Here is a 24,872-nt window from a genome sequence, read left to right as displayed (position 1 = left end):
ACAAGGGAGATACTTGTTGATTCTGAAAATGAACTCTGAAACTTGTAATTAGAAGTAACCAATGTGGTACAAATCTAGAATAGAAACTTGGTGCTATGCATGTCAATCTGCTGGCAATACTGTCTAATTTAGTCTGAGTAACAGGAGTTGAACTTAGGTGAGAATTTAATTTAAGCATACTAGCCAAATAAATTATACCATCCAATGTCATATATACTTTTCTTTTATTCTTTATTAATTAAATTTAGTCATTTATTTTACATCCCTACCACAGTTTTCCCTCCCTCCTCTCCTCCATTCCCTCCCCTGCAGTACCTGGCTGGGCCTGGTGGAAGCAAGCTTGTAATGCCAGCCACTATCATGGCCACTGTGGATCCCAAATGCAATGTTTGCCTGGCTACAGAGTGAATTCAACTCAGTAAGACTGTATCTAAAATAAAAAGAGAAGAGGGCCAAGGGCATACCTCAGTTTAGTACACACAGATAGTTTCCAAACAAGTTATCCATCTAATCTGTGTTGGATGCATCTCAAGAATCCCAAGTGAATGTCTTTCAGATCTAAGTTTCTCTGGATAATTGTTATTTAAAAAAAAAAAACTGCTTAAAACACGTATTAGTTTGTAAATGGCAGTATCATTGAAAGCACATGTGCACACATGCAATATCTCACATTGCACTTTGAAACCTTAAAGAGAAGCAAAATTCAATGCAACAAAAACCTAGACCAGTTGCTTTTTTATGTTTTAAATATGGATCTAGTGGTAATGTTTAATATGATTTATGTGACAAATGTGTATGACTAGACCCTAACTATGTGTCTATAATATTTTTTCAAGTTTAGACACCATCAGCAGACTCATTTGCATCAATGAATTTTGAGACTATTTTCTAGCCATATTTAACATTCTATTAGATTTTAACCTTTAAAACAGAGAGGCCCAATGTCATGTAGAGTCCTAAAGTGTAATTAAGGAAATGACAAATGCAATTCACTGTTGAGATTCTGGGGGAGAAATATCATAAGCTGCATAGGCTTTTTATTTTATGTCCTGTGGGCTACACAATGTATACCTCCAGGAATCCAGTGGGGAAATAATTAAAATGGAAAGATCTGTTCATCTCTTTTAGCAACATTAAACATTACCTAACAGAAATGACTGACAAACACTCATGCAATGTGCCTTCTATCTCTAATGGTGGAGAGGATTTTTTTTTTTTTTAATTATTTTCAGAGTTTGGGATGGGAAAGTGTGTGCCTTCTAGGTCTAAAGGATAATAGAAGATGTGTTGCTACTTCATAATCTTTAAACTTTGCAATGCTAAGGCTTCTTTTACTTCTTTTAAAGGAATTATGGTTAAAGGATCATTTTACTCAGCTGCTACAAAGACAAAATGGGAAAACTCAAACTTTTTCTGCTGCCGAGAAACTTTTTTGTAATATGGAGAAAATTATAGGTCTTCTTTCAGATCTTGCTAAACTGAAGTCTGAGTAATTTTAAATTAGGTACATAGAAATCAGGCCAGCAATGTGGAAATCGGGCTTGTGGGGATCATGCATACGACCAGACGAAGGCTGTTTCTATAGACATTCAAAGGGGAATAAAATATAAATGACCAAAAGTCAAATAACAATGCCACAGACTGCTAGCCTGTGGTCCATATAATTCAGTTTTGAGCTGCTTTAACCCAGCCCCAGCCTATCAGATATTCCCTTCAAGCATCAACTACTCTGTGTAACACAACCTGCCACATGGTCATTTTATGCTTCCTAATACAAGTGTCATCGTCATTTGTAGTGGCATGTTGTTGGGAGGCCCTGACGGTTTGAGGTTGCAGTCTACCATGCCCTGGCAGCTCTCTCCAAGCTCAGCAACATGTAGGACTCCCTCTACAGTGAGGATTCCTGCTTTCTACCTGCCCTTATTTAGAGGATGACTCTCGGCCCAGATGCCTGATTTATCTCTAGCTCGACCCTTAACATAGCTCCCTGCTAGAAGTTTTCCCCCCTGCTGCCTGTATACTCCATAGACTTGTTTTAGTGAAGTCACTCCAGAAGGGCTGTCTTCATCATATCTACAGCCATCAGAACTGTTTCCCACTTCTGCTCCCTCCACCCTTGTGGACCTGTGGCCAATGACTCCTGAGGAATAAGAAAAACCACAGCATGTCCATACTACATGACATTCCTCTGGTCCTCTGAAATGGCCTCCATCCATGACCCGCGGTGGACCTCTTTTCCTAGCAGAGACACTGCTGTGTTCCTCTGCTCCCTTTCCACTGGCAAGCCCATGCTAAACAAATCCTATTTCCAAACAGAGGAAAGATCTTTAAAATTGATTTCTGTTATGCTCAACCAATAAAAATCACTAACATGAACTCTTACTTTTAGTAAAAGAGAAGTTACTGACAGATTGACTATGACTATAATGTGCGCCCGAAAGACATTTATTAATGCAGTCAAGTCAGAATAATTTCTCTATCACTGTGGGTCCACAGGTCTGTGTATCTGTATTTAACTAAAATAGAAGCAAGTACTTGATACTTGTATACCTGAAACATAACACTGAAATGGTTAGTTCCTGGAGACTGGAGGACAGGAATGATCAGGTCTGTTTCATGGAAACTACTACTTGTTGGGCTTGCATCACTGGCAAAAACCAATCCCTTAACAATTTTCAGTTCTTAAAAAAGATATTGTCTGTTGTTTTATGAAACTGAAGTAGCACAGCAATCTAAACTTCCTTACAGAAAAATAGCAAAATTTATTGTTTAAACTGCAACATATATGCAAAATTTCTAGTCTTAACTGTAATAAAAAACAAAGTAAAGGAGTTAGGAGAAAATGGATAAGAGCAATAAATCTTTATTTAGTTTTTTTTTTTTTTAAGACAAAATAATCTTAAAACTCAAAGGTCCCACATGTAAACAAGAAAGTAAATTAAAGTTAGACAACATTACTATGTACATCCAAAACAGATTTGGGTGCAATACCCGATGATACAGTACAATGTTTGGACTCCTTCCCTTCAGGGAAAATGTGAATTGTGTACTTGAGACAGTCAGTACTGTGGCCTACTCTCTGAACACACAATGCTTATGGATTCTGAAGCACATGGTGAAGCTTCTGCTCCTTGCACTATATGTGCCATGTCTAAAGTCACAGTATGTGTCTGCCTTTGTTATCCACCAGCCCAAAGGTCCAACCGTCAGGATTAGCCAGGTTACACTGATCGGAGTTCCCAGTTTCTGTGTTGGGATGTGTCAGAATCCATATATTACAACATCATTCTTCAAAACTAACCTAATTCTAAATTCTACTTCTAACTCTGGAGCCGTCCCTTTCTCCTGCTATCTATAGGACATAGCTAACTCACTTTCAAAGGACTGCTAAAAGAATGATGCATTTTAGGCAGCAATTTCTGACAAAGTTGTAGTTTATTTACCAAAAACAAAACAAAACAAAAATTCGCTTACTTTAGAAGTCTAAGTCAAGTATTGTCATAGTAGTAGTACTTCATTTAGAAGAATGGCTTCAATTTAGAGGATTTAATGTGTTTATTAATACAATTCAAAATTCAACACAGACTAAGTTATAATTCATATGGAGAAAGTCTCAGTTCTTGGAAGAAACACCAAAGTGTGGTTTCATTACTATAAAATGTGATTAATTCAGCGTCTTCTTTCTTCATTTTGCTAATTATATCCACTTCGCTTTTATAAGCTTTACAACACAGCTTGGGTAACTGTTCGAAGTCTCAATTTTATTTTCAAATGTAATTCTTTTTTGCCAGTTAAAATAATTTAAAGATGTGCACAATATGTTTGTGCTATTTAAGGCAGGTGCCAAGCACATTTTGAAAGGTAATAAACTTACCAACTAGAATGTTCTCCCAAAGGGGGAAAAAATGGAAGAAAAGTAAAAGCTCATGACAGTTTTTAAGACAGATGTTTAAATAGCACTCCTTTTTAGATGATTTAAAAATAATTTGGCAGCTGCACTGCCTGTAGTCCTAACGTAACTATCAACAAAGGACAAGCAACAGATACAGAATTAATGCTATACCTTTAATATTTTTACAAGTCTCTTTAAGTTGGTGCCTAATGACATTTAACAAGAACTCTGATTTCAGTGTAGAAAGATTTAGAACACACCCCGACCCTAAGTAATGACATCTCTATGCCATGCAGAAAGAACTCAGTTTGCACACATCATCATACATTGGTGGTTCTAGTCAACACCCAAACTGTTCCCATTTTTGCGTCACTGGAATTCTTTGGCAAAAGGTTCAAAATAGCCATGGGTCAGGAAACAAGTGTTCGCTCATGGTCTTCATTTTTGCAAAATGAATGTGTTTTGTAAAAGGAATCTACACCGGACCCATGTTAGGTCAAATAATTGTAAGAAAGTGACAATAGTATGGCTTGGTGATCTAATCTACCCCCAAAGCCTTGAGTTGCCGTTCAATCTCTTCATCAGAGATGGTAGCCTTTGAGGTGGAGGCAGACGGTAAGCTTCTGGCAGCCGAAGGCGCTTTGGCCATCTATATCACAGACAAAAATGAGAGAGATAAAAACGTTAGGAAGCTTCTGAATGGGGACAGAGGACACATGTTCTGCTGACACACATGGGAAAGCACACAGGGAGCACTTACAGACAAAAGCTGTTCTCATTACAAACAGAAGCTGTTCTCACCTTTCCAGAGATTTCAATTCCGATTTCATCAAGAACTTGATTCACAATGTCCTGGCTTTCTTCTTCATCATCAGAACAATCAAAGATGTCATCAAGGGTGTCATTGACTTGGAAAGAAAGGGAACAAAGATTTTTTTCAAGTGTGTTACAAGTTAAGTGTATACTTTTGAACTATAATCAAACTATACACACATGGTTTTAATGATTAAAAAGCAAATTTAGGGGAACCAACAAACCATAAAACTTATGTTTTAGTGTCAATCAGTTATACTGATGAGTAACTTTCTGAGCCATTTGGAATGATGCCAGTTTTAACATGCAATCCTGTAATAAAACAGACCTCAGCAATACTGTGATCACTATGCACAGGGCCCCGAGTTCAAGTTCCAGCACCAGAAAAAAAGGGTAAAGTGATTTATAAAACTAGATTTTGGATAAACAAAACCCATGAGACAGTTATGGCTCCAGGCTCATAGTTTTTAAATATGATTGCACAAATGGTTATCCACTGAGCTGTTAAACCCAACCAAGGAAAAATTTGCAAGAATCAAACTGTCTATTAAAATCTAGGAGATATTACCTGCCTCCTACCCACTTGTAATATTTGCATTATTTCTTATGTTAACATTCAAGATATACATAGGATATTTTAATAAAATGTATGGCTGAATATTCTATTAAATTTGCCCAAAGAATAATATTCAATGTAGCCCTGCAAGTTTATTAATGCTATCATCATCTTTCTCTCCTTTCCTATCCAAAAAGGGCATCATGTTAAGTTACAGAGAATATTTTTGTTATTGGGAAAAGCTGGGATTACATATTTATTTTGAACCTCGATACACATGTCTGCCATGCAGCATATACACGATGGAGGAACAGACAATGCATGAAGACTTCTGATTTATCTCAAATGGAAAACACAATACAATATATTGTATATGGAAAAACATGCCATAACTTTCAGTGGAAAGAGAACACATCCCTGGAAGCAACATGTAAGACAGACCTGGAGGAAGGAACTAAGTAAATTCCACCTGACAGAGATACACACAGAAGCAACAGGGACAACTACAAGGAAGAGGAATTTCTTCGATTTGGTTGTCAACTGAAGGCGAGATTTTGAAAAGGGCAAAAAAGGGGTGGAGGGAAATTGGCCTGTGACAGGAATTACCCAAAATACTGAGAGGAAATGAAAAGGAAAACAAGACAGATAACCTACTTTGATCTTGTAACCAAACTGGCCAGTGGGCCCCTGGTTATAGATGAGGATGTGTTAGTGAAATAGTATCTAGAGGGAGTTCTCAGAAGATTCTGGCTTTCTATTGCAATAGCTCACAACCTACACTTTATGGGCTTACAAGCTGTGGCTCCCTGGGGTATAATATGTGAAAGTTGTGGACCATCTAGGGAATGACCACAGTACAAACATTTTCAACCTTAACGTTCCTTTCAACAAAAGATGTCATGAGAAATCCTATCTAATATCTGAAATCATAGATCTTACATCCAACCCGAACGCAGGAAGAAAAGTGAGACTCCCAGTTAGTTTTTAGTAGCCTCGACATTAATAACAAAGCTGGATATTTGTCATGATATTGGAAATCTGGCATATTAAACAGCAAAAAGTAAAATTAGAAGGTGTAAAAAGCTAACAATAAACATGTAATATCATAGGCTAGTATTTCCAAGTAATAAAAGCATACATGAAGACATAAATTAGATTTAAATTAGGATCTCAGTTCTTGTGCTTAGTACCAAGCAGCTTTTGAGAGCAAGCCATTTTGCCTATAAGATCTTTTCTAAAAACCTGCTTTCTGTTTTGTATGTGCTGGTTTTGTTTTTGGTTTGGTTTGGTTACTCTGTGGTCAGCAAGAACCCACTGCAAGACTGTGCTCAGGATGCTCTGAAGTCAGCAAGCTTCACATGCCATTCGGGACAAGGCTTGTGGTGACCAACCTACATGATTTGACTCAAGGCCCACTTTGAGAGATGGACCTATATTCAAGACTGCTTGGGTAACCAAGGACCTGAGACCTGAGACAAGATAGCTCAGGGAAAGAAGATTAAACCAAATACTAGTGTTATACAAAAAAAAAAAAAAAAAAAAAAAAAAAAAAAAAAAAAAAAGCAATAGTAGTGGCACATGCCTTTAATCCCAGTACCAAGGAGGTAGAGGCAGCAAGGAGGTAGAGGCAGGCGGATCTCTGTGGATTCTAGGACAGGCTCCAAAGCTACACAGAGAAACCCTGTCTTAAAATACAAAACATAACAAAACAAATAAATAGGAAAATAACAATAAAATGACTCCTAGTGACATTCTGCTATATAGATAGGAGTCTTGCTCAGCCATCATCAGAGAAGACCCACAGCAAGACAATACGTGGAGACATCTCATTCACAGCTGAGCTCTCCAAGATGTCTCCATCAAATTCCTCCCCTCAGGGTGCAGGGAACCCTGCAGAAGAAGAGGTGGGGGTTTCAGAGAGCCTTTTTTGTGTTTTTCTAGGGCACGAAATAGAAATTAAACAACTCTTTGAGCTATAGAGGTAGACACTCATAGTATAACCATAATCAAGAAGAGGAGGAGAGTCTATTATGGGATAGGAGGCTATTCGCTAGTGTGGTAATCTAGCAAGTTCATTAAGTGCTATTTGCTACATGAGAAAACTAAAATGCTAGCAAGTGACTGGAGTTAAACTGAGAGAGAGCCACACAGTCAGCAAGCAGCCAGAAAAGGATAGCATGAGGCAAAATGCTGACACACACCTTTCAGTTCTGACCAGAGTGTGACAAAGGTCACTCAGTCATCATTAGTAACATAAACATTGGGGGCATTATGTTGGAAAGAAGTTTGGGGGTCTCACAAATAAATCATAATCTCAGGAGATCTAATGAACCAATAAAGTAAAAGATACTCAATTTCAAAGAAAGATTCTCAAATAAATTGAAAATTTGAACTAATCCTATTGATGAATATAAAGGGTTTAATAACGTTGTATTGGTGATGATAGGTGATATACCAAAACTATTTTTACTTTTTGGTGCTGGGAAGCAAACCGGGGCCTTAGGTGTGTTAGGCAACCACTCTGAACCTGAGCTGCATCCTCAGCCTGATAGCAGAACTATTTTTGAGAGGGCGAAAGTTTATGCTACACTGTCACAATTTTGAAAACAAGCAGGCACTGACGGCTGAGTGTGCGCTCACTCTTCCAGGAAAACACAGGGCAGAAACAACTTGCTTGCCACCTGTAACAATAGCCGGGTGGAGCCCACTTCCTTTCGCTTCACTGTTTCTTTTCACAGTATGTTTGGAAACTAAGCTTCCATGCTATTTTGTGACATAAAGTACAGGCAGGAGTTCCACTACCACTCCTCTCACAGGACAGGTCTCCAGAGTGACAACTACATTGAGACTTAAAATACAACAAACTAATAAGCAGAGTCAGAAAAAGAAATAAGGAAAATGCATGAGAATCACATATACATACATATATACAAACACAAAAACACAAATTGGAAACTATTATACAAAGAGATTAGTAAGGAAAAAAAAAAAAAAAAGACAAAGCAATATGAGCTAAAACTCCTCCAAAATTAGCACCGAATTGGTTTGGAGTTGGTCTTCCACTGGTGGGCCTGGGGCCAACCTTTAAATGTAGTTTGTATAGGCAGAGATTCCACTGCAGAAAACTAAACTTTTCTTTGCAGGTGGCTGCCAATTAGATACCTTCTTGGTTGGGCAAGGGAGATCATGGCCACTTCCCTTCTCAATACTGGGACCCCATCTGGCTTGGACCTGTGTAAGCCCTTTGCATGTTGCTATCCGCTCTGTGTTCAGAGGCAGAGCACATCTATATACCCCCTCCAGTTAAGAGACTGAAAGAAGTTCCAGTCATTCCATGGATGTCTATCATGCTGGAATCACTTCTGACTTCATTATCTGTGAACAGGGGCCTGCTGAGACACGAATTTGGTCAATTAGAAGAGGAGAACACTATATGGTTCTTAAACTTACTCATTTCTTCAGTCATTTCCATTTTCATGTTTTCCTTCTGGAAATTCTGCATTGTTTGTAGTGTCTTCTGTGGATCCATCTTCTTGTTGACTGCTTGCATTGTCTTTAAGAAATAAAGAGTCATGTTAGCCACCCAATTGTGAAAGCCATCTACGGAGTAAGTCTAAAGGCAGCCACAGCAAACACAATCTTCTGACTGACCTAGTGTTAAGTCAAAGTCAAAAACTTGTCTGTGGAAGCTAACAACTGAAATCTACTTAAGAAGGTAGACTCAGTCTCTGCTTCAGCTCTGTCAGCAAACTGACCTTTTATCTCCTTAAAGGTGTATCCTCTCCCCAGCACAGGACAGTCACACACACTAGTCCCTCATAAGTGTTCCTCTCTCCTTTAAACAATCTGTATCAGTGACATTTAACACACAAAAACTTGAGGTGGTACTTCCTTCCCTCCCCCATTACAAATGGAGAGCTAGGGCACATGGCTCAATAATTTGCATAAGGTCTCACTATTCAGTGAAATGCTACCTGAGTATGAGCAAAGTTTTAGAGCCCTGCACACAATACATCTCCTGTAACTTGCCTCTTAAAGAGACTACAAGCTCCATGTAGGTCCTGGCTTAGCCATTTCATCTGAACTACTTGAGACCTGAACAAACACTTGCTGACCAAATAATACATTCTTGAGTCATTTAATTAAGAATTCCAATTCAGAGCTGGGCATTGGTGGCACAAACCTTTAATCACAGCACTCGGAGGCAGAGGCAGGCAGATCTCTGTGAGTTCGAGGCCAGCCTGGTCTCCAGAGCGAGTGCCAGGATAGGCTCCAAAGCTACACAGAGAAACCCTGTCTCGAAAAACCAAAAAAAAAAAAAAAAAAAAAAAAAAAAAAAAAAAGAATTCCAATTCAGATACCCATATGTGGCAAAAGCACATTCCATACCATTTCTGAGCCTATCATTTACAGAAAACTATAAGAATGTTCCTCTCAACACTGGTGCAAAGTTACCAGTCTAACTATGTGATCTTCATATGATCTTGTCCCCGAAAGTCAGACTTTTAGTTCTGGCCTTCTGCAAGACTACAGAGGAGCTCAAAACTACTTGTTCTTATATATTTTTATCAGTGACTGAAATAAATGATCAGCCTCCTTGAAACCAACAGTTACTGACTACACACACACACACACACACACATATACACACACACTGTGTATATATATAATTATATTCATATATAATTAAATGTAAGTTCCTGAAATGTAAAAGTTTCCATACTCACGTGTGGTTCTGAATATTTACAAAAGTGAATCAAGAGGAAATTATTATTACTCAAAAGTAGTCAGAAGTAACAATAAAAAAGAAACCTTTAAATTTCTGACAATTTATTAGAAAAAACAAACACTATTCTAAGTCAACTCCATATAAACTTTGAAGCTCCATGTGATCTTTGGAAAATGTAAATGTCCTTACTTCATAGCACACCAATAACTAAGCCAGAAACAATTACTTGGATTATCTAGTGCTATAACTCATTTTATTAATAACTAAGATTTTTGTATCACAGATACACCAGAAAGTCCTTTGAAATCTAATTTGAATATTAATATTTATATATCCTTGATAAGACACCAAAGCTCCCAGTTACCTTTGCAGTGGTAGACATTGCACCTGCCATCTTCATCTGGGAATTCATCACTTTTGTTTGTGTGGACATAGACGTGACTTTTGAGCTTACTGCAAAAGTTCTTGTCTTCTGTTTCCGTAGATGGACAAGCTGCTTAGCTAAAACCCTGCAAGCGTCTTTGTTACCAATCTTGGCCATCTTCTTAATTTCTAATTCCTAAGAAGACAAAAAAGATAAAGGAATACAATTAAGGAGTAGTGTTTCAGTGATCATCCTGAAGAACATATGTAGTAGGCATGAAGTCATAGAGAGAAAGGATGCCTGAGAGGCTATGTCACATGTTCACACAGGAAGAACTGGTACCCTCATTCGTGAACATAAAGCAAGTTTATGAAACAGTACGTGCATACAGCCCAGGAGTAAAAAGAAAATGAAAATCTAAAAATAGTAAGAAAAATAGTATGACAAAGAAAATAAAGACTGAGGTAGTAAAGTTAATAATACAGATAGCTGCATTGAAACAAATGGTCCATCTTGTATTCCAATTAAAGAGCAAGTTCTGGAATATATGAAAGCAAATCTAACTATATGCTACCTCATGAAACCAATCTTAAACAGAAGAGCAAAGGTGTCTTAAAAAGTAGAAAATACATCATATTTACCAAAGTCTGAAAATATGGGGTGGCTATATTAGTATCAGATCAAATAAATTTAAGAACAGATATTGCCAGAAGTAAAAAATATCATCTCATAATGATAAAGGGATTAAATCATAAAACTATCAGGTCAATCTTAAGTGCCTACACAAGTGTTAACTGTGTTTCACAGTATGTTGCTCACAATTGAATGTTGTGAATGTTAGAAAATATTTCTTTTTTCAGGTTCAAAAAGATGCTCATCCCCCTAGCTCCCCCCATTGTCCACTTGAGTAGCAAACAGATAAATTAGGGGACACTTCTACAACAGAATGATACCCATTACATATGTGGTGGCAGAAAGGCTTTCATTGTGACTCCACCTTTATTCAATTTTAGAAACACAAATGAATCTAAGGACCCAGAGTTATTCTCACTGAATAAAGGGAGACAGTAAGGATGGATAGATAGAATGGACTTCATAAGGCATCAGAAGTTTGGGGGAACAATGCCTGTGCTCATTGTTCTCTCTAGAATAGCAATTTCAGGGAATATATACTTAAAACAAAGTATCATTGGAATACTCTAAATATGTACAATTTATCCCAATTTATCTGACAGCTCAGTAAAGCTGCTTTAAGATCAGGACAACATGCATATGAAAAACAGCATGAAGAAAATTTTAAAATGCACCATATCCATCTAATTAATAATAAACTCATGAAACAATCATCTTTAGAAGACCATGTAAGACACCTAGGTGTTATTATTTATTATTTTCTTTTGTTTTCCATCACTATTATTATTTTTAATGTCAATTAAGAAGGAAGACCTGTTTTAAGAAATATTTACTCCTAGTCATTCACAATTTTCACAAAATGGAATAATTTGATTTTGTATCAACAGAAAAGAGAATTCTGATAAAATCAACAAATGATACAATAACAAAAGCAAAAAATTCAGCAAAGGATGAAGTGTTGTTTCTTACAAGTAAATATTTATCTCTTTCTTGTTCATTGCCTTTTTTGAGTTAGCTAATTATTCAACACTAATTTCCAAATTAACTTTAGAGTTTTCCTGAAATTTAGTGTTCTACTCACCAGCTGTTTTTCTTGTTTCTCCAAGGCTGCTCGGTCTCTGATTATAGCCCTCTGTGTGCCTCGCAGCTCTCGGTTCTGTTCCTTTATTACATCTAGAAGCACAAAAGAAACTTGAATTTATGACTGTAAAAATTGCCTCAATACTGCTACTATATTAGACTAGGGAAATGTAACAAAAAAGGAAACTTTCACTAGATGTTAATTTTTTCTTTCAACTTAATATACTACAAACTAATCAAATATTAAAATGCTTATTATAACCATAGATTGTATAAACAGAAAGATTTGCTTAAATATGCAGTGCTTAAAACTTAATCTTAGAGAATTATTATACAATTGCATATGGCACATGTAACAACCTACCCAATCCCAACACACACACACACACACACACACACACACACACACACACACACTTTTCACCTCTTTACTCCAGCACTATGTGGATTTCAGAAAGGAACACACATTATATAGTTTATTGGGTCCTTTTTTTTTTTTTTGTATAGTTAAGTCTTATTGGTATGAAACAACAGATTTTCCAATGAAGCAAAAACAGTTAACTACAACTCTAACAGAATGGGAGACTTACAAAAACTTAGAATGTGTATGACAGAGGATTGCTATCCCGAATACAGGAGGAACTCAGAAGCTAACAAATAAAAATAAAATCTGTGGTGATATCTTTCTTGCACAAATAAAGCCTGTCTGGGGGGTCAGAGAATGGAGTTTGCAACTAGCTAACCATAGAGGTTTGACGATTTGTACAGACAGACAGGAAGTGATGTAGCTGGGCAGAAACAGGATATAAGCAGTGAGAAACAGGAACTCGCTCTCTCTCTCTCTCTGCTGAGACGCTTAGGAAGTAAGGTGTGCTGTGGCTTGCTCCTTCTCTCTCAGCATTTCCCTCTACATCTGACTCTGGCTTTTTATTATCTTAACCAATTAAGAACTCTTTTTACAAATATTTGAAGAACAGATTTAAATAGGTATTTCTTGAAACAATATATACAAGTGAATGAAGAAATTCTCAACACTAGTTACCAGGGGGATACAAATATAAGGCAGATGTAGACTGTGAGTGAGGATGGCTATTAAGGAAAAGGTGGGGGGGGGGCAGGGAGGGTGTGAAGAAAGGGAACCCTTACACACTGCTGGTGGTAATGTAAATCAGTACAGACATTATCAAAAACTGAGTTGAAACTCCCAAAAAATTAAAACTTTGGCTACCAAATGATTTAACAGTTTATTTCTAGTTATACAGCCAAAATAAATGAAATCAGTACAAGAGCGACATCTGCAACACAATATTCACAATAGTCAAGAAATGGGAGTAACCTATTGCCTGATGATATAAAAGAAAATGTGCTATGCATTTCTAATGGAGTATTATTTACATGAATAAAATTGTCATTTGTGACAACCTTGATAGAGCTGGAGTCTTTTGGAACTGACAATTATTAAGTAAAATAAGATGGGTACAGAAGAAAAGAACTACCTGATTGCACTAGTATGTAGAATCTAAGAGATGTTTCCAGGGACGCTAAGACAAGTATGGGGGTTTCCAAAGGCTGGAGATTGAAGGAAGGCTAGACAAGGTGGAGACAGTATTCTATTACAGTTTGAGTGGAGAAGTCACCAAAAGGATCATGTGTTTGAAGTGCTGTCTCCAGCTCTATTTTAGGAGGTTTGGACTCTTAAGAGATGGGGTCTAGATAGAGCAGCAGTTCTCAACCTGTGGGTTGTAACCCCATTGGTGGCTGTACAGATATCCTGCCTGTCAGATATTTATACTACAATTCATAACAGTAGCAAGATTACAGCTATGAAGGAGCAATGAAATAATTTTATGGTAGGGAGTCACAGCAACATCAGGAACTGAATTAAAGGGTCACAGCATCAGGAAGGTTGAGAAGCACTGGACTAGAAGAAGAATGCTTAGGGGTCTGATGGGGAAAGTCCTTCCGTGCATATGTTTGTCTTATTGGTTGATAAAGTACTGTTGGCCAATAGGGAAGCAAGATAAGTGGGACTAGGAGTCGAGGAGGATTCTGGGAAATGTAGTAAAGAAAAGTCTTGTGATCCAGGCAGGAAGTGACATAGCAGGCAGACTTATATAAGCAAGGACAAGCAGGGACAAGCAGGAAATCGCTCTCTTCCTCCTCCTCTCTTCTCTGTGGAGCCACCATGTGATCCCGACAAGAGATGCCTGCTGCTGGTGTCCAATAAGGTAATTTCTTATAAAATATATAGATTAGTAGTTATGGTTGGTAATTAAGACTGAGCTAGCAAGTAGGAAACCCTAGTCATTGGCCAGCAGCATGGTAACTAATATAAATCTGAGTGTTATTTGGGGGCCTTAACATGGGGGTGGAAGCAGGCAGCTGGCAGAAAGAATTCAGGCAGCTGGTGTAAAGAGTTATCCTTGCAGTGGTCTTTTAAGTTACAGCTCAGCCTAGTTCTGGTATGAGCTCAATAGGATGTGACCAGTCACTGCACACCCCTGCTATCCCAATGTCAAGGCACTCCTTCCCCATCTCTTTCCCGCCTTTCTAAGCTGCTTCTTTCAGGTATTTTATGCTTTAATAATGCATTTCTGAGTTAAATTAGATGTGAGCAAGAAGTGCCGGTGTGCCACTGTACTGCAGACAGCAGTGGTGTAATGCTCAATTCAAACAGCTAAAAGAAAGAAGCATGAAGGGTTTTACCATCTGAGTAGACAGATACACCTAACCAAACTTAAACATTTCACAATGTATGTATGTACTGAAATGACACCACATTTTAAGATGTATAATTTTTGTTTCTATATCAGTTAAGAATCAAAAAGAAATTTAACAGGAAATCAACAAGTTAATTTACTGGCAGTGAAAGGGTGGGGGGGTGGACACCAACTCTGTCCTCAACCCCTTGGCTTGACTCCTATCCCATCCCGAGAACTAAGGGATGGAGGATTCTATCAACTGGACTATCACAGCTCATCAGAGAAGAAAGCAGGCCAACACTTCCCAAATGGTGACCACTCTGTTATGCTTTCAGGATGGTGGAGTGCCCAGAGCAGCTGCAGAAACTCTACACCCTGTATTCCACCTAAGAGTCTCTTCCTGTCCCTCTCCGAGTGCAATATTCTTCATGATAAAATAATCACAGGAAACAAGAAGTCACTTCCTTGGGTTCTGGGAGTTGTCCCAGGAAGCTATCAGCAATGAAAATCGAGCTGTAGACTCTGTGGTCAGAAAGAGTGAGGAGCTGGGACACATGAACCCATCTATTGTGGAGCAGTCTCTGGAGGGGTCCTTATACCGTGAGTCTTCTAAGGCTGGATAATCAATGTCCATGCTCAAATGCTGAGTTAGATACCCAGTTACTGTCTAAGAATTAGAGTCCAGGCTAGATAAGGAAATCTTAGATTTAAAAAAAAAAAAAAAACATAATGAAACCCAACAGTTTAATAAACGATAATTCATTTTACTTTAATTTTATGTAACTGTGCATACATTAACTGACACTGTATATCATACAAGGAAAAAAAATAAAGAAAATTAACTACTGCCTATTCCACAGTCTCACAGTTGTTAATAGACCTATTAATATTTAAACAGTGCTAAGCTATAAACTCAGAGCATCTAATGTTACATACTAAAACATAATCATAACACTTTAAAACATATTATGGTAAGTAGGAAGAGACAGTAAAATGTCTTTTCATATGAGGCAATAGGAGCAGTCTATAAAACAAACAAATTATCCCACCATTTTCCTTATGTACTCCATATGTGAAACCACATTTAATGGTTTGGTCTTCTGGATAATTCAGAAGGAATAACATAAAAAGATTGAGATATTTTTAATGCCTTAAAGGTCAACTTTATTTTTCACTTGATTTACTTCTCAGTAGATTTGATTTCATCCTAAGATACAAGCTCTTTAAGAGTAAAAGATTAAAAAAAAAAGTAGAGGATACATAGCTATTATATATATATATATATATATATATATATATATATATATATATATAATACGTGTGTGCGTGCATGCATGCGTTTGTGTATGTGTGTGTGTGTGTGTGTGTGTGTGTGTGTGTGTGTGTGTGTGTATGTATATGTATGGTGTGCAGGAGAACATGTGAAGGCAAAGTCAACCTCAGTGGTTTTCTCAAGAGCCATCCACTTTGTCTTTTGAGAAGGGTTTCTCACTGGCCTTAGGGATTCCGTAAAGAGCCACACAGCTAGGCAGGCTGTCCATCGAGCCCCAGGAATCAATCTGCCTGGCCTTCTCCACTCCAGCACTGTCATTACAAGCTGCCACAATGTCTGGCTTTTAAATGTGGGTTAACAGATCAAACTTTGGTCTTCACACACTTCATAGTCCTATGTGTTAAAACATGAAATCCTATGATTAACCTTCAGGCAGCATTTGTCCTGCTTGTAGCCCCAACCACTTCAAAGGTAACAATTCCTTATTATAGATTGTACCACACCTGAACTTTGCCCAGCTCAACACTATCCAACGCAGGACTCAGGTAAACACCCATGCTTTCCTTCTTTAGACTTTTCAGTTTAAAATACAATAGCTGTTGGCCTGGAAACAGTTTCCAAATGCTATCCAGCTTTGCAAGAGGAAGTTGCAGAATCCTGTCTCAGGATGTGGTCCTTTTTGGAGACTACCTATGAGAGCTTTTATTTCAGAGATTCCCCAGCTCAAGAGTTTTGGTTTCAGCACATATGATTGTAAGTTTGTCTGTACTGCCAAAACACCGCCTCAAAATATTATATCTAGGAGTGATCTTATGGCACTCAATATATATAAAGGATATATAAAGGAAAATGGCTATCAAGCATATTTAACTTATTACCTGAAGATATAATAAAACCTATTGTTATTGGGAAGGACTACTGATAACACTAGCATCTAAACTATATATCTTTGTATAGTGGAGATATGGATCAGTGAAATAATGAGCCATCCCTTAATTTTGGGCTTGTAACAGTAGCTGCTCCTCATAAGCAACCTCTGCAAGGTTATATGCCCTCCCCTCGACCTTTGCTTCCCTCTGCCTCTTGCAAACATTCCTCCCCTCATCTTTCCTGCATTCTCATTTCTAAAGAAAACCACCTACATGTTTATAAGACATGAAATGATCAGTCTTCAGAGTTCGGTAGAAGTCAGCATATGTAATAGTCTTTGGATAAAAAGGGACTGGAAACCCTCCTTATGTTCTAATGCTGTGTATCAGATAAATGTTAGCCACAACAAAATACTGGAGGCCAAAGCCCACTCAGCATGCTGCTGATTGCCTTTCCCCTGTAAGGCCCCCTTTTAACACTTCCCCAAGACTAGATTGTGGTAACTATTAGCCTCTCCTTCTACCTTCTCAGGGCCAACTGAAATAGCCTGATCCCTGGCTGACTCCCTCCTTCTGAGTACTGTCGCTTGAGTGGAGAGCATCCAGATGTAGTCCAGTACAATCTTTCTATTTTCATCCTGCACCATGACAGAGGCAGAAGCAAGTGCTGGTGCAGGCCCTGCTCACATGGAAAACACACAATGCTTCCTTCCTTCCTTCCTTCCTTCCTTCCTTCCTTCCTTCCTTCCTTCCTTCCTTCCTTCCCTCCCTCCCTCCCTCCCTCCCTCCCTCCCTCTCTTCCTCCCTCCCTCCCTTCCTTTCCTTTCTGTGTACAGCAACAGGATGTGCCCTGGAGTTTTTAAGAATCATCCCTTCAGCCACCTTGGAAGGCTGCTGTGGTGTTCTTCACAGTGGGTGGCACTTGCAAACTTCGAGAATGACCAAAGTGTGTAAGTGATACTGTATGCCCCGTTACTATTCATTCATTCAGAGGTAGACAGGGCTGAATGCCACCTAACACTCTCTTCCAGCCTGTGTTCAGCTCTATGTTACATATTAAGTGCCTATCTCAAGCTTGTTAGGATATATCCTCAATGAATTACAAGTACCTGGACCTGAGTGGTGACATCACAGTCTTGAAAGATGCAACCAGAAAAGGTCTTTTTACCTTCTTAGGATCCAAATCAGTTGAGTTTTTATGTCTAGAAAAGTCCCAAAAATATAAATTTAAAATGAAAGGGTTGTCAGTCAGGAGGTGGTGGCGCACAACTTTAATCCCAGCACAGGGGAGACAGAGGCAGGGGGATCTCTTTGAGTTCGAGGCCAGTCTGGTCTAAGGAGCGAGTTCCAGGACAGCCAAGACTACACAGAGAAAACCAGTCTTGAAAAATGAAAAGAAAAAAATTATTAGTTAATTAAAATAAAAAGTAAAATTAAAATGAAAAGGTCTTTCACTATACTTTCTACTGAGATTTGAAGCCAAGTCCTAACTTGACTTCCAGTACTCTGATCATTTGCATAACATTTGCACTTTTGAATATAAAACCAAAAAGTGACAACAAACTATAAATAGAACCACATGAATTTGTGACTAAGAGAATTTGGGAGGGAAATGTCTGTTTCAGGCTTAGAGCAGTACAGGGTCACTGTCAGAAGAGGAAGGCCTATCAGGCCTATCACATAATTCCCAGAGGCTACAGGTCCCTAGACATGCTGCCTGCAGTATCACAAGGCACCCTGAGAAGTACTCAAAGGCCATAGGGACTTCAGTCTAAAAGCAAATTTCATACTTTAAATGCATTTCTTTGGAAAAAGTCATTTTATTTTATTGATTTCACTGCTTATCAGTTATTCTATTTAACTATTATACAAGATGAGAGCAAAACTTTAACTCTCAGTTTTGATGGCTCAGTGTAGAAGAGCACTTGTTGCTCTTATAGGGGATGTGGGTTTCATTTCCAGTGGCACAACTGTCTGTAACTCTAGTCCCAGGTGTTCCAATGCCCTTTTTCTGATCTCTGTGGGTACAAGTATGCACATGGTACACATATATACAGACAGACAGACAGACAGACATGCAGGTAAAACACTAATACACTTAAAAACGATAAATCTTAAAATAAGTCATTAAAGAAACATGAAGTATCCCTCCATTCTACTTTTTGGGAAGACACTATTTTAGACTCGTCCTGTAAAATGCGGTAGCATCAGTAGCAAGGGTGGACACCAGGGCAGTGGTAATGGTAACTGTCCAAACCCCAGTAATGTCTGTGAATAGAAGAGAAGCCCTCAATGTGAGTTCAGCTAAATGTGGTAGAATTACACAAATAATGTAGTGAAAATTGGTGCAACATCTGAATACCATAAATACCACAGTACTGTTGTCTTTTATCCTGAAAAGAAAGACAGCTTTCTGAAAGGGATTCAGTTGTTAGAGATGGCAATTTCCTTCTTATGGTTCATAAAGGTGGGACCACAACAGACTTCTTGATGGATTTATTCCAATTTAGTCAAAACCCACCCTTTGTGGCTAACCAGCATGTATGGGTGATCCAAGAAGGCAGAAGCCAGGAAGCTCTGCTCCTTCTCTGTAGAGCAGCCCTCAAACTCACTGCAGGATTCACACTGATACATACATCAGCAGGCTCAGGACTGTGGGTGCAGAATATTTGGTTGATAAAATGCTGTCATTTTAGGGTTGTGCTCTCTAAACTATAAACTACTAGAGAAATATTTTAAGATGGCTTAAGACTGAAACCAGTAAGGCAGGCAGGAAAGACTTAGAATAAGCCTTCTTTGGTAGTAGATGAGAAGTTTAGTTCCAGTGAAGGAAGGTAGGGATGCAGATACCACGCAACAGGAACAGAAGTGATGTACTTCTGCAGTTTGCATCAAGGAGGACTTCCTGAGGGACAAAACTGGAGGAAAGGGAAGAGAAAATTCTCGGTTCATGGAAATCCTAAGTAAAAATATACCAGGGTGAGAAAGACTCAGTATACTCATGAATAACAGAACATTATTAAAAGATAATAAGGCTGGGGCATGGCAAAAATGAAAGCATATCAGAGCAAGGGAAGGTGGGCATTATTGAAATAGCTTACTGTTGGGTACCAGAGACTCATTCAAACAGTGGACTCTGAGGAGCAGCAGTCAGATTTGAGTTGCCATAAAACAATCACACAATCAACTTTGCAGATAAAGGATGTAAAGGGCTGAACTGTGCAAGACAAGCAAGATCAGAATTAGAACAGGACAAAGGGGGAAGACCTGATAAATAGTGTCTCAGTAATCAGGCAAAGGAAGGAGGTGGAATGAGCACTGACCACACTGGAAGAGGAGGTCCTGGAAGGAGAGAATTTTAAGAGAGAGTTAAGTTCCTTCAGGATCTCTGATTTCTGCCACTTTAGAAAACTCTATGCAGACAGCAAATTATTGGATATACTGATTTTAAACAAAAATAGAAAAACAAACTTTAGGTATAATAGCATGTAAATTATGTTACGTGAAAAGTAGATGATGTAGTGAGAGATTACACGATGGTAGCCCAAGACAGACCCCAGGAAAAATCTTAACATTTGAGAGATAGTTTTAAAAAGGAAACAAAACTCAACCAAACACAAAAAGCCAGTGCAAAGCAAAGTTAAGAGTGTTGGGAGCTGGAAAGTTGGCCCTGCAGTAGAGGATCTGAGCTCAGTTCCCAGCACCCATGTTGCACAGTGCCTGTGATTCCAGGTCCTGAGGCTCCAATGCCCCCTTCTGGTCTCTGCAGGCACCTGCAATCATGTGGCATTTACACACACACACACACACACACACACACACACACACACACAAACACACACAAATAAATCCTTTTCTTTTCTTTTTTTTTTTTTTAATTACTGTGTCCTAAAAGCCAAAAGAAAACGTTCTAAGGAAGAGGTTACAAAGATCAAACATAGGCCTTGGAGATAATCATGAAAAATGGCTCTTCAATGTGGTTATCTATGATTAAGCAAGAGTTGTGTCATGTCATGACATACAGCACAAGCAGCTGAGAACAGAGGAGGGAGGCATGCCTGAGAGTAAGTGAGATGATGCGTCACTTCTTCAAGAAGTGGACATGAAGGCCAGAAGATTCTTACAAAATGCTAAGTAAGGCACAGGGACCATCAAAAACGTGAACTTATTTCCAATATGGAAATTAAACTTCCATTACTAATTCAGGGAGGACCACTCAGTTTGTAGGCAAAAGTGAAACACAAATGGACAATCGCATGACATGAGCAAGACTATCAAATGAAGCTGTGTGTGCCATGTGATGTAGAAAAATGTAGCAATGACTACACTTACAAGGGTGAGCTCCCACTTCTGCCACTTAGTACAAATTTGATCCTCAGCAACTCACTCAGGCCCTCTGCACTCAGTTTCCCCATCAGCACAAAGGTGATGATCACAGAGCTTCCTTCTAGCACAGGCTTCATGAGAACTGAACAAGCATAGCATCCACAATTCCTGACACAGCACTGGGTCATAGAAAGACCTGAAATCTGTCTTTAATGAAGATCTCATGTAAAAATTACAGTGTTTAAATAACTCTAGCAGTTACCTATTTCAGCCAGGCACGGTGGGTGATGCATGTCTGATACTTCCCCAACAGGACAAGCTGGGCCACAGTGTGAGACCTTATCTCAAGCAAACAAAACAGAATGCCACAGGCTTTTCCAGTTCAGGGGTCAAACCCACTGCCCTGTTCACCCATTCACTCTATTCCTAGCTCAAACCCTATCTCCAGCACATCACTTGTTCAAAGGCAGGAATAGTTACCCAGTTATGATAAGTCTTAATGGAATGCTGGCATAACCAGTTCATAATTCTCTTCAGTAAGTAGGCTACTATTTATCCACACAGAAGAAAGAACATTGACAATCGATGAACAGATTATAAAAAGTATATGTACATATAATACTACTCAGAAGGGGAAATCAAATTCTCAATTGTAATTTCAAATGGGAAGGGATCCTTCTCTCAGTGGCACTGAGATACACCTCTCATTAATTTCCGTAACAAAGTGTACACTGCAGAGCCTTGTTCATCTTTGTGTCAAAATGAATTAAACATAACTCTGAATAGTAATGTGTTGTAATGTTGTCTCCCTTTTTAATTTACATGTGCAGTAGTCTTTAATGATATAGTATATAATTCTTCCAGCCAATCCAGAGACAAAAAGATTCAATTATTCCACAGATCCATAACCAACCACCTATTTCCCTTATATATCAGAATTTCATTAGTTAGGACAAATACAAAGTCAGCACCCAGTAAAAGATCTTCTGGTCGATAATGTGCCAAAGGAACATAGAAGAGTGCATAGAAACCCATTAAATTTCATTACACAGTGTCTCATTACTGAGAGGGGTGCTGCCAGGTTTTATAGAAAACAAGAGCCCTCTCCTTTAATGTACCAGGGAAACAAACATCAATACAGCTCTAAAGTAAAATGGTGTACATGGAGATGCACAATTAAGGCAGGAGCGAATGAACTGAATTAATATGATAATTTAAGAAAATGTCAAGTCTGCAAATTGGTAGATGGAGTAAATGTACATGGGGTTCCAGTTTACATTCAGAAATGTCACACACAGGTTTTTAATTTAGTGGTAGAGCCCTAGCAAAAGTCCTTAAGACTATTTCCTAAACAAGTCTTGGGGGAGAGAGATATATTAACTCTTGATATTAAGGCTAACTGAACTGCAACTGAATGTACAGTCGTATATCTTCCCGGCTCATCTGCATGGTCCCTTTCTCCCCATTCTAAACTTCAAGTGTGAGTCACTAGGTAGTCAGTGAATACCAGAAAGCACAACACTGAGGCTTGTCTTTGAAAATATTTAACAGACATTAAGCAATGAAGACCAGACTATTTGGATTTTACTGTTAAAAATCATTTAATCTGTGGCATCAAGGTGAGAAAGGAATCCACTTTTTCTGTGCTCAGTAAACTCTCATTATCACTATATAGTGAATATTAAAGTGAATATATAGTGAGTACATATTAAAGATTACTACTATATAAAACATGTACTGCAATAATCCAGGAGGGAGTAGAACACACTGAGTATCACATAATACAGGTACTGAAGCACTAGAAACAAAACAAAAATGTCATGTCAAAGATTAAACAATATTTTCGGGAAATCACACACAAAACCCATCTCATGTAATTATTTTATGTCACCTAGCAAGCTAGTAGCTATTCCAGAGGCTGAAAATGTTGCTTCTCAATTGGTAAAAAGTCAAAATAGTGAGAAAAAAAAAATCAGTCACACAGAGGAAGCAAAACTCCATTATGCTGTTGATTGAGATAAAATGACACCCTGTGTTAAGATGAAAGGATGTAGTAGGGTAGAGATGGTGTCTTTGTTATCCTCCCCCCCAAATCTGGCACTGGAACAGTGAACACAAAGAATTGAAGGAGTTACCCCCAAGTCAGGGCTGAGCTCTGGGTTTGTACCAATCACGGTCCAGCTACCACTGCTCCTTTTGTAGTTACAAAGGCGTGATTATTTGCTTGAACCAACAACAACCTGGACTCGGCATGCAATGAACAGCAGCTTTTTTAAATAACGTGGTATGGATTTAATACCCGGGGCAGTCACGTATAACACATACGAGCCACCACTGCCCAGGAACGCCACTAAACTTGTGCATTCTGGTGCATTCACTTTCCCCCTCTTCACAAGATGGCACTGTCACCTGAAACAACCCAAGGGCTTCTAAAAATGCGAACTCCTATGCAAATGCCACATCCCTCACTTTAGGTGGCAAAAGACACTCAGAAAGGACAAATCTGCTCTATGGACACTGAGCCCGGACCCTTCCCTTGGTCTTATTTTTCTGCTGGAGTCTTCCCTATCTATAATGCAGAGGGATCTGTAAAGAAAGGTACAGGCAGCCCGGCCCCAAGTTCTTTTCCTACGTGGACCCCGCTGTAACCCGCTGCCTTGTCCACCACTAAACACACAGCCTTCCTTCCCTTTCTGAAGTCGGGGAGTGGGGGTGTCTCTACGGAAGCAGCAACAAACAAGCGGGAGAAACCACCAAGAAATCCATCAAGTCGCCAAGTCTAACGACACCCGGGGGCCAGCGCCGCTCTGCCTCCTCAGAAATGCTCAGGATCCCTCCGAGGGGGGGAAGAAAGAGAGAGAGAAGGGAACGAGGGTGGGGTGAGAGCAACCGGGAGGACGGACGAACCGCCCAGGTGAGGCTGCGGAGCCGGAGTGACGAGTGACTCAGCCACGATCACCTGTGGGACCGCCGAGCTGGGCCCACCCCCACCCCCGGGGAGAGTGCCGAGCCGCGGCGGGAGCCCCCGAGCCCCCGGGACGGAGGAGCCCGGCCTTGAACTCACCGTCCACGGTCTTCTTCTTAAAGAGGGACGCCATGGTGAGCGGGCGCGCCCGGGCGGCCCAGCTCGGCCCGGTTCGGTCCGGCCGGGCTCTCGGGAAAGGACGGCGAGAAGGACGGCGCCTGGGTGGGGGCGAGCGGCTCGCAGCGGCGGAGGCGGGCGGGGCAGGGTCTCGGGACACGAGCTGCGACAGGCGTGGCCCGGCGAGGCTCCCGCGAACGCGTCGTGGGCGCTCAGGTGACCGGGAACTAAGACACTTTTTGGAGAAGTCACTTCTAGGCGGCGCCTGCGCATTCTGCGCCTACGCCTGCGCACTGCGCGTCTGAAGCCGCGGCGCTGCCCTCACTTGCCAGGCTGCCAGCTCTTCCTCCCGAGTCCAGGTTGCGGTCTCCAGCCTGCAGCCAGGCTGGCCCCGGCAGGGCTCTCCGAGTCTGCAGAGTGCCAGGCTGGTGTCTGCGCTGACCTCAAGCACATGAGACGCCTGCCAGGCGCTTTCCTCCTTGTCCCAGGCTGCAGGCATCAGGGATCCCGGGGACGTGCGGGGGACTGAGGACCTGTGACTGCCTGACTGATG

The 24,872-nt window shown here is 39.8% G+C and overlaps 1 protein-coding gene across 1 annotated transcript; it reads right to left on the bottom strand.

Moving 5' to 3' along the window:
• Positions 1-3,416: 3,416 nt before the first annotated feature.
• Positions 3,417-24,593, bottom strand: Chmp2b (charged multivesicular body protein 2B). The gene is made up of 6 exons (XM_027412427.2): positions 24,302-24,593; positions 12,069-12,160; positions 10,355-10,549; positions 8,712-8,814; positions 4,694-4,800; positions 3,417-4,541 (listed from the first exon to the last, which is right to left on the bottom strand). Exons 1-6 carry the CDS (start codon positions 24,333-24,335, stop codon positions 4,431-4,433), a joined length of 642 nt encoding a protein of 213 aa, XP_027268228.1. The 5' UTR covers positions 24,336-24,593; the 3' UTR covers positions 3,417-4,430.
• Positions 24,594-24,872: the final 279 nt, after the last annotated feature.

Source organism: Cricetulus griseus, chromosome 4 (assembly GCF_003668045.3).
Source record: "Cricetulus griseus strain 17A/GY chromosome 4, alternate assembly CriGri-PICRH-1.0, whole genome shotgun sequence".
NCBI classification, from domain to species: domain Eukaryota; kingdom Metazoa; phylum Chordata; class Mammalia; order Rodentia; family Cricetidae; genus Cricetulus; species Cricetulus griseus.
Note: the sequence above shows the minus strand (reverse complement) of the source record. Positions and strands in the feature narration are given on the sequence as shown.

What these genes read in the sequence shown, in the direction of transcription:
- Chmp2b (XM_027412427.2), bottom strand. Translation starts at nt 24,335, where the DNA reads ATGGCGTCCCTCTTTAAGAAGAAGACCGTGGACG. An exon ending in AGAAACAAGAAAAACAGCTG is followed by an intron (nt 10,550 to 12,068) that starts GTGAGTAGAACA and finishes TTGTCTTCTTAG; the next exon opens with GAATTAGAAATTAAGAAGAT. An exon ending in GGAAATGACTGAAGAAATGA is followed by an intron (nt 4,801 to 8,711) that starts GTAAGTTTAAGA and finishes TTTCTTTCCAAG; the next exon opens with TCAATGACACCCTTGATGAC.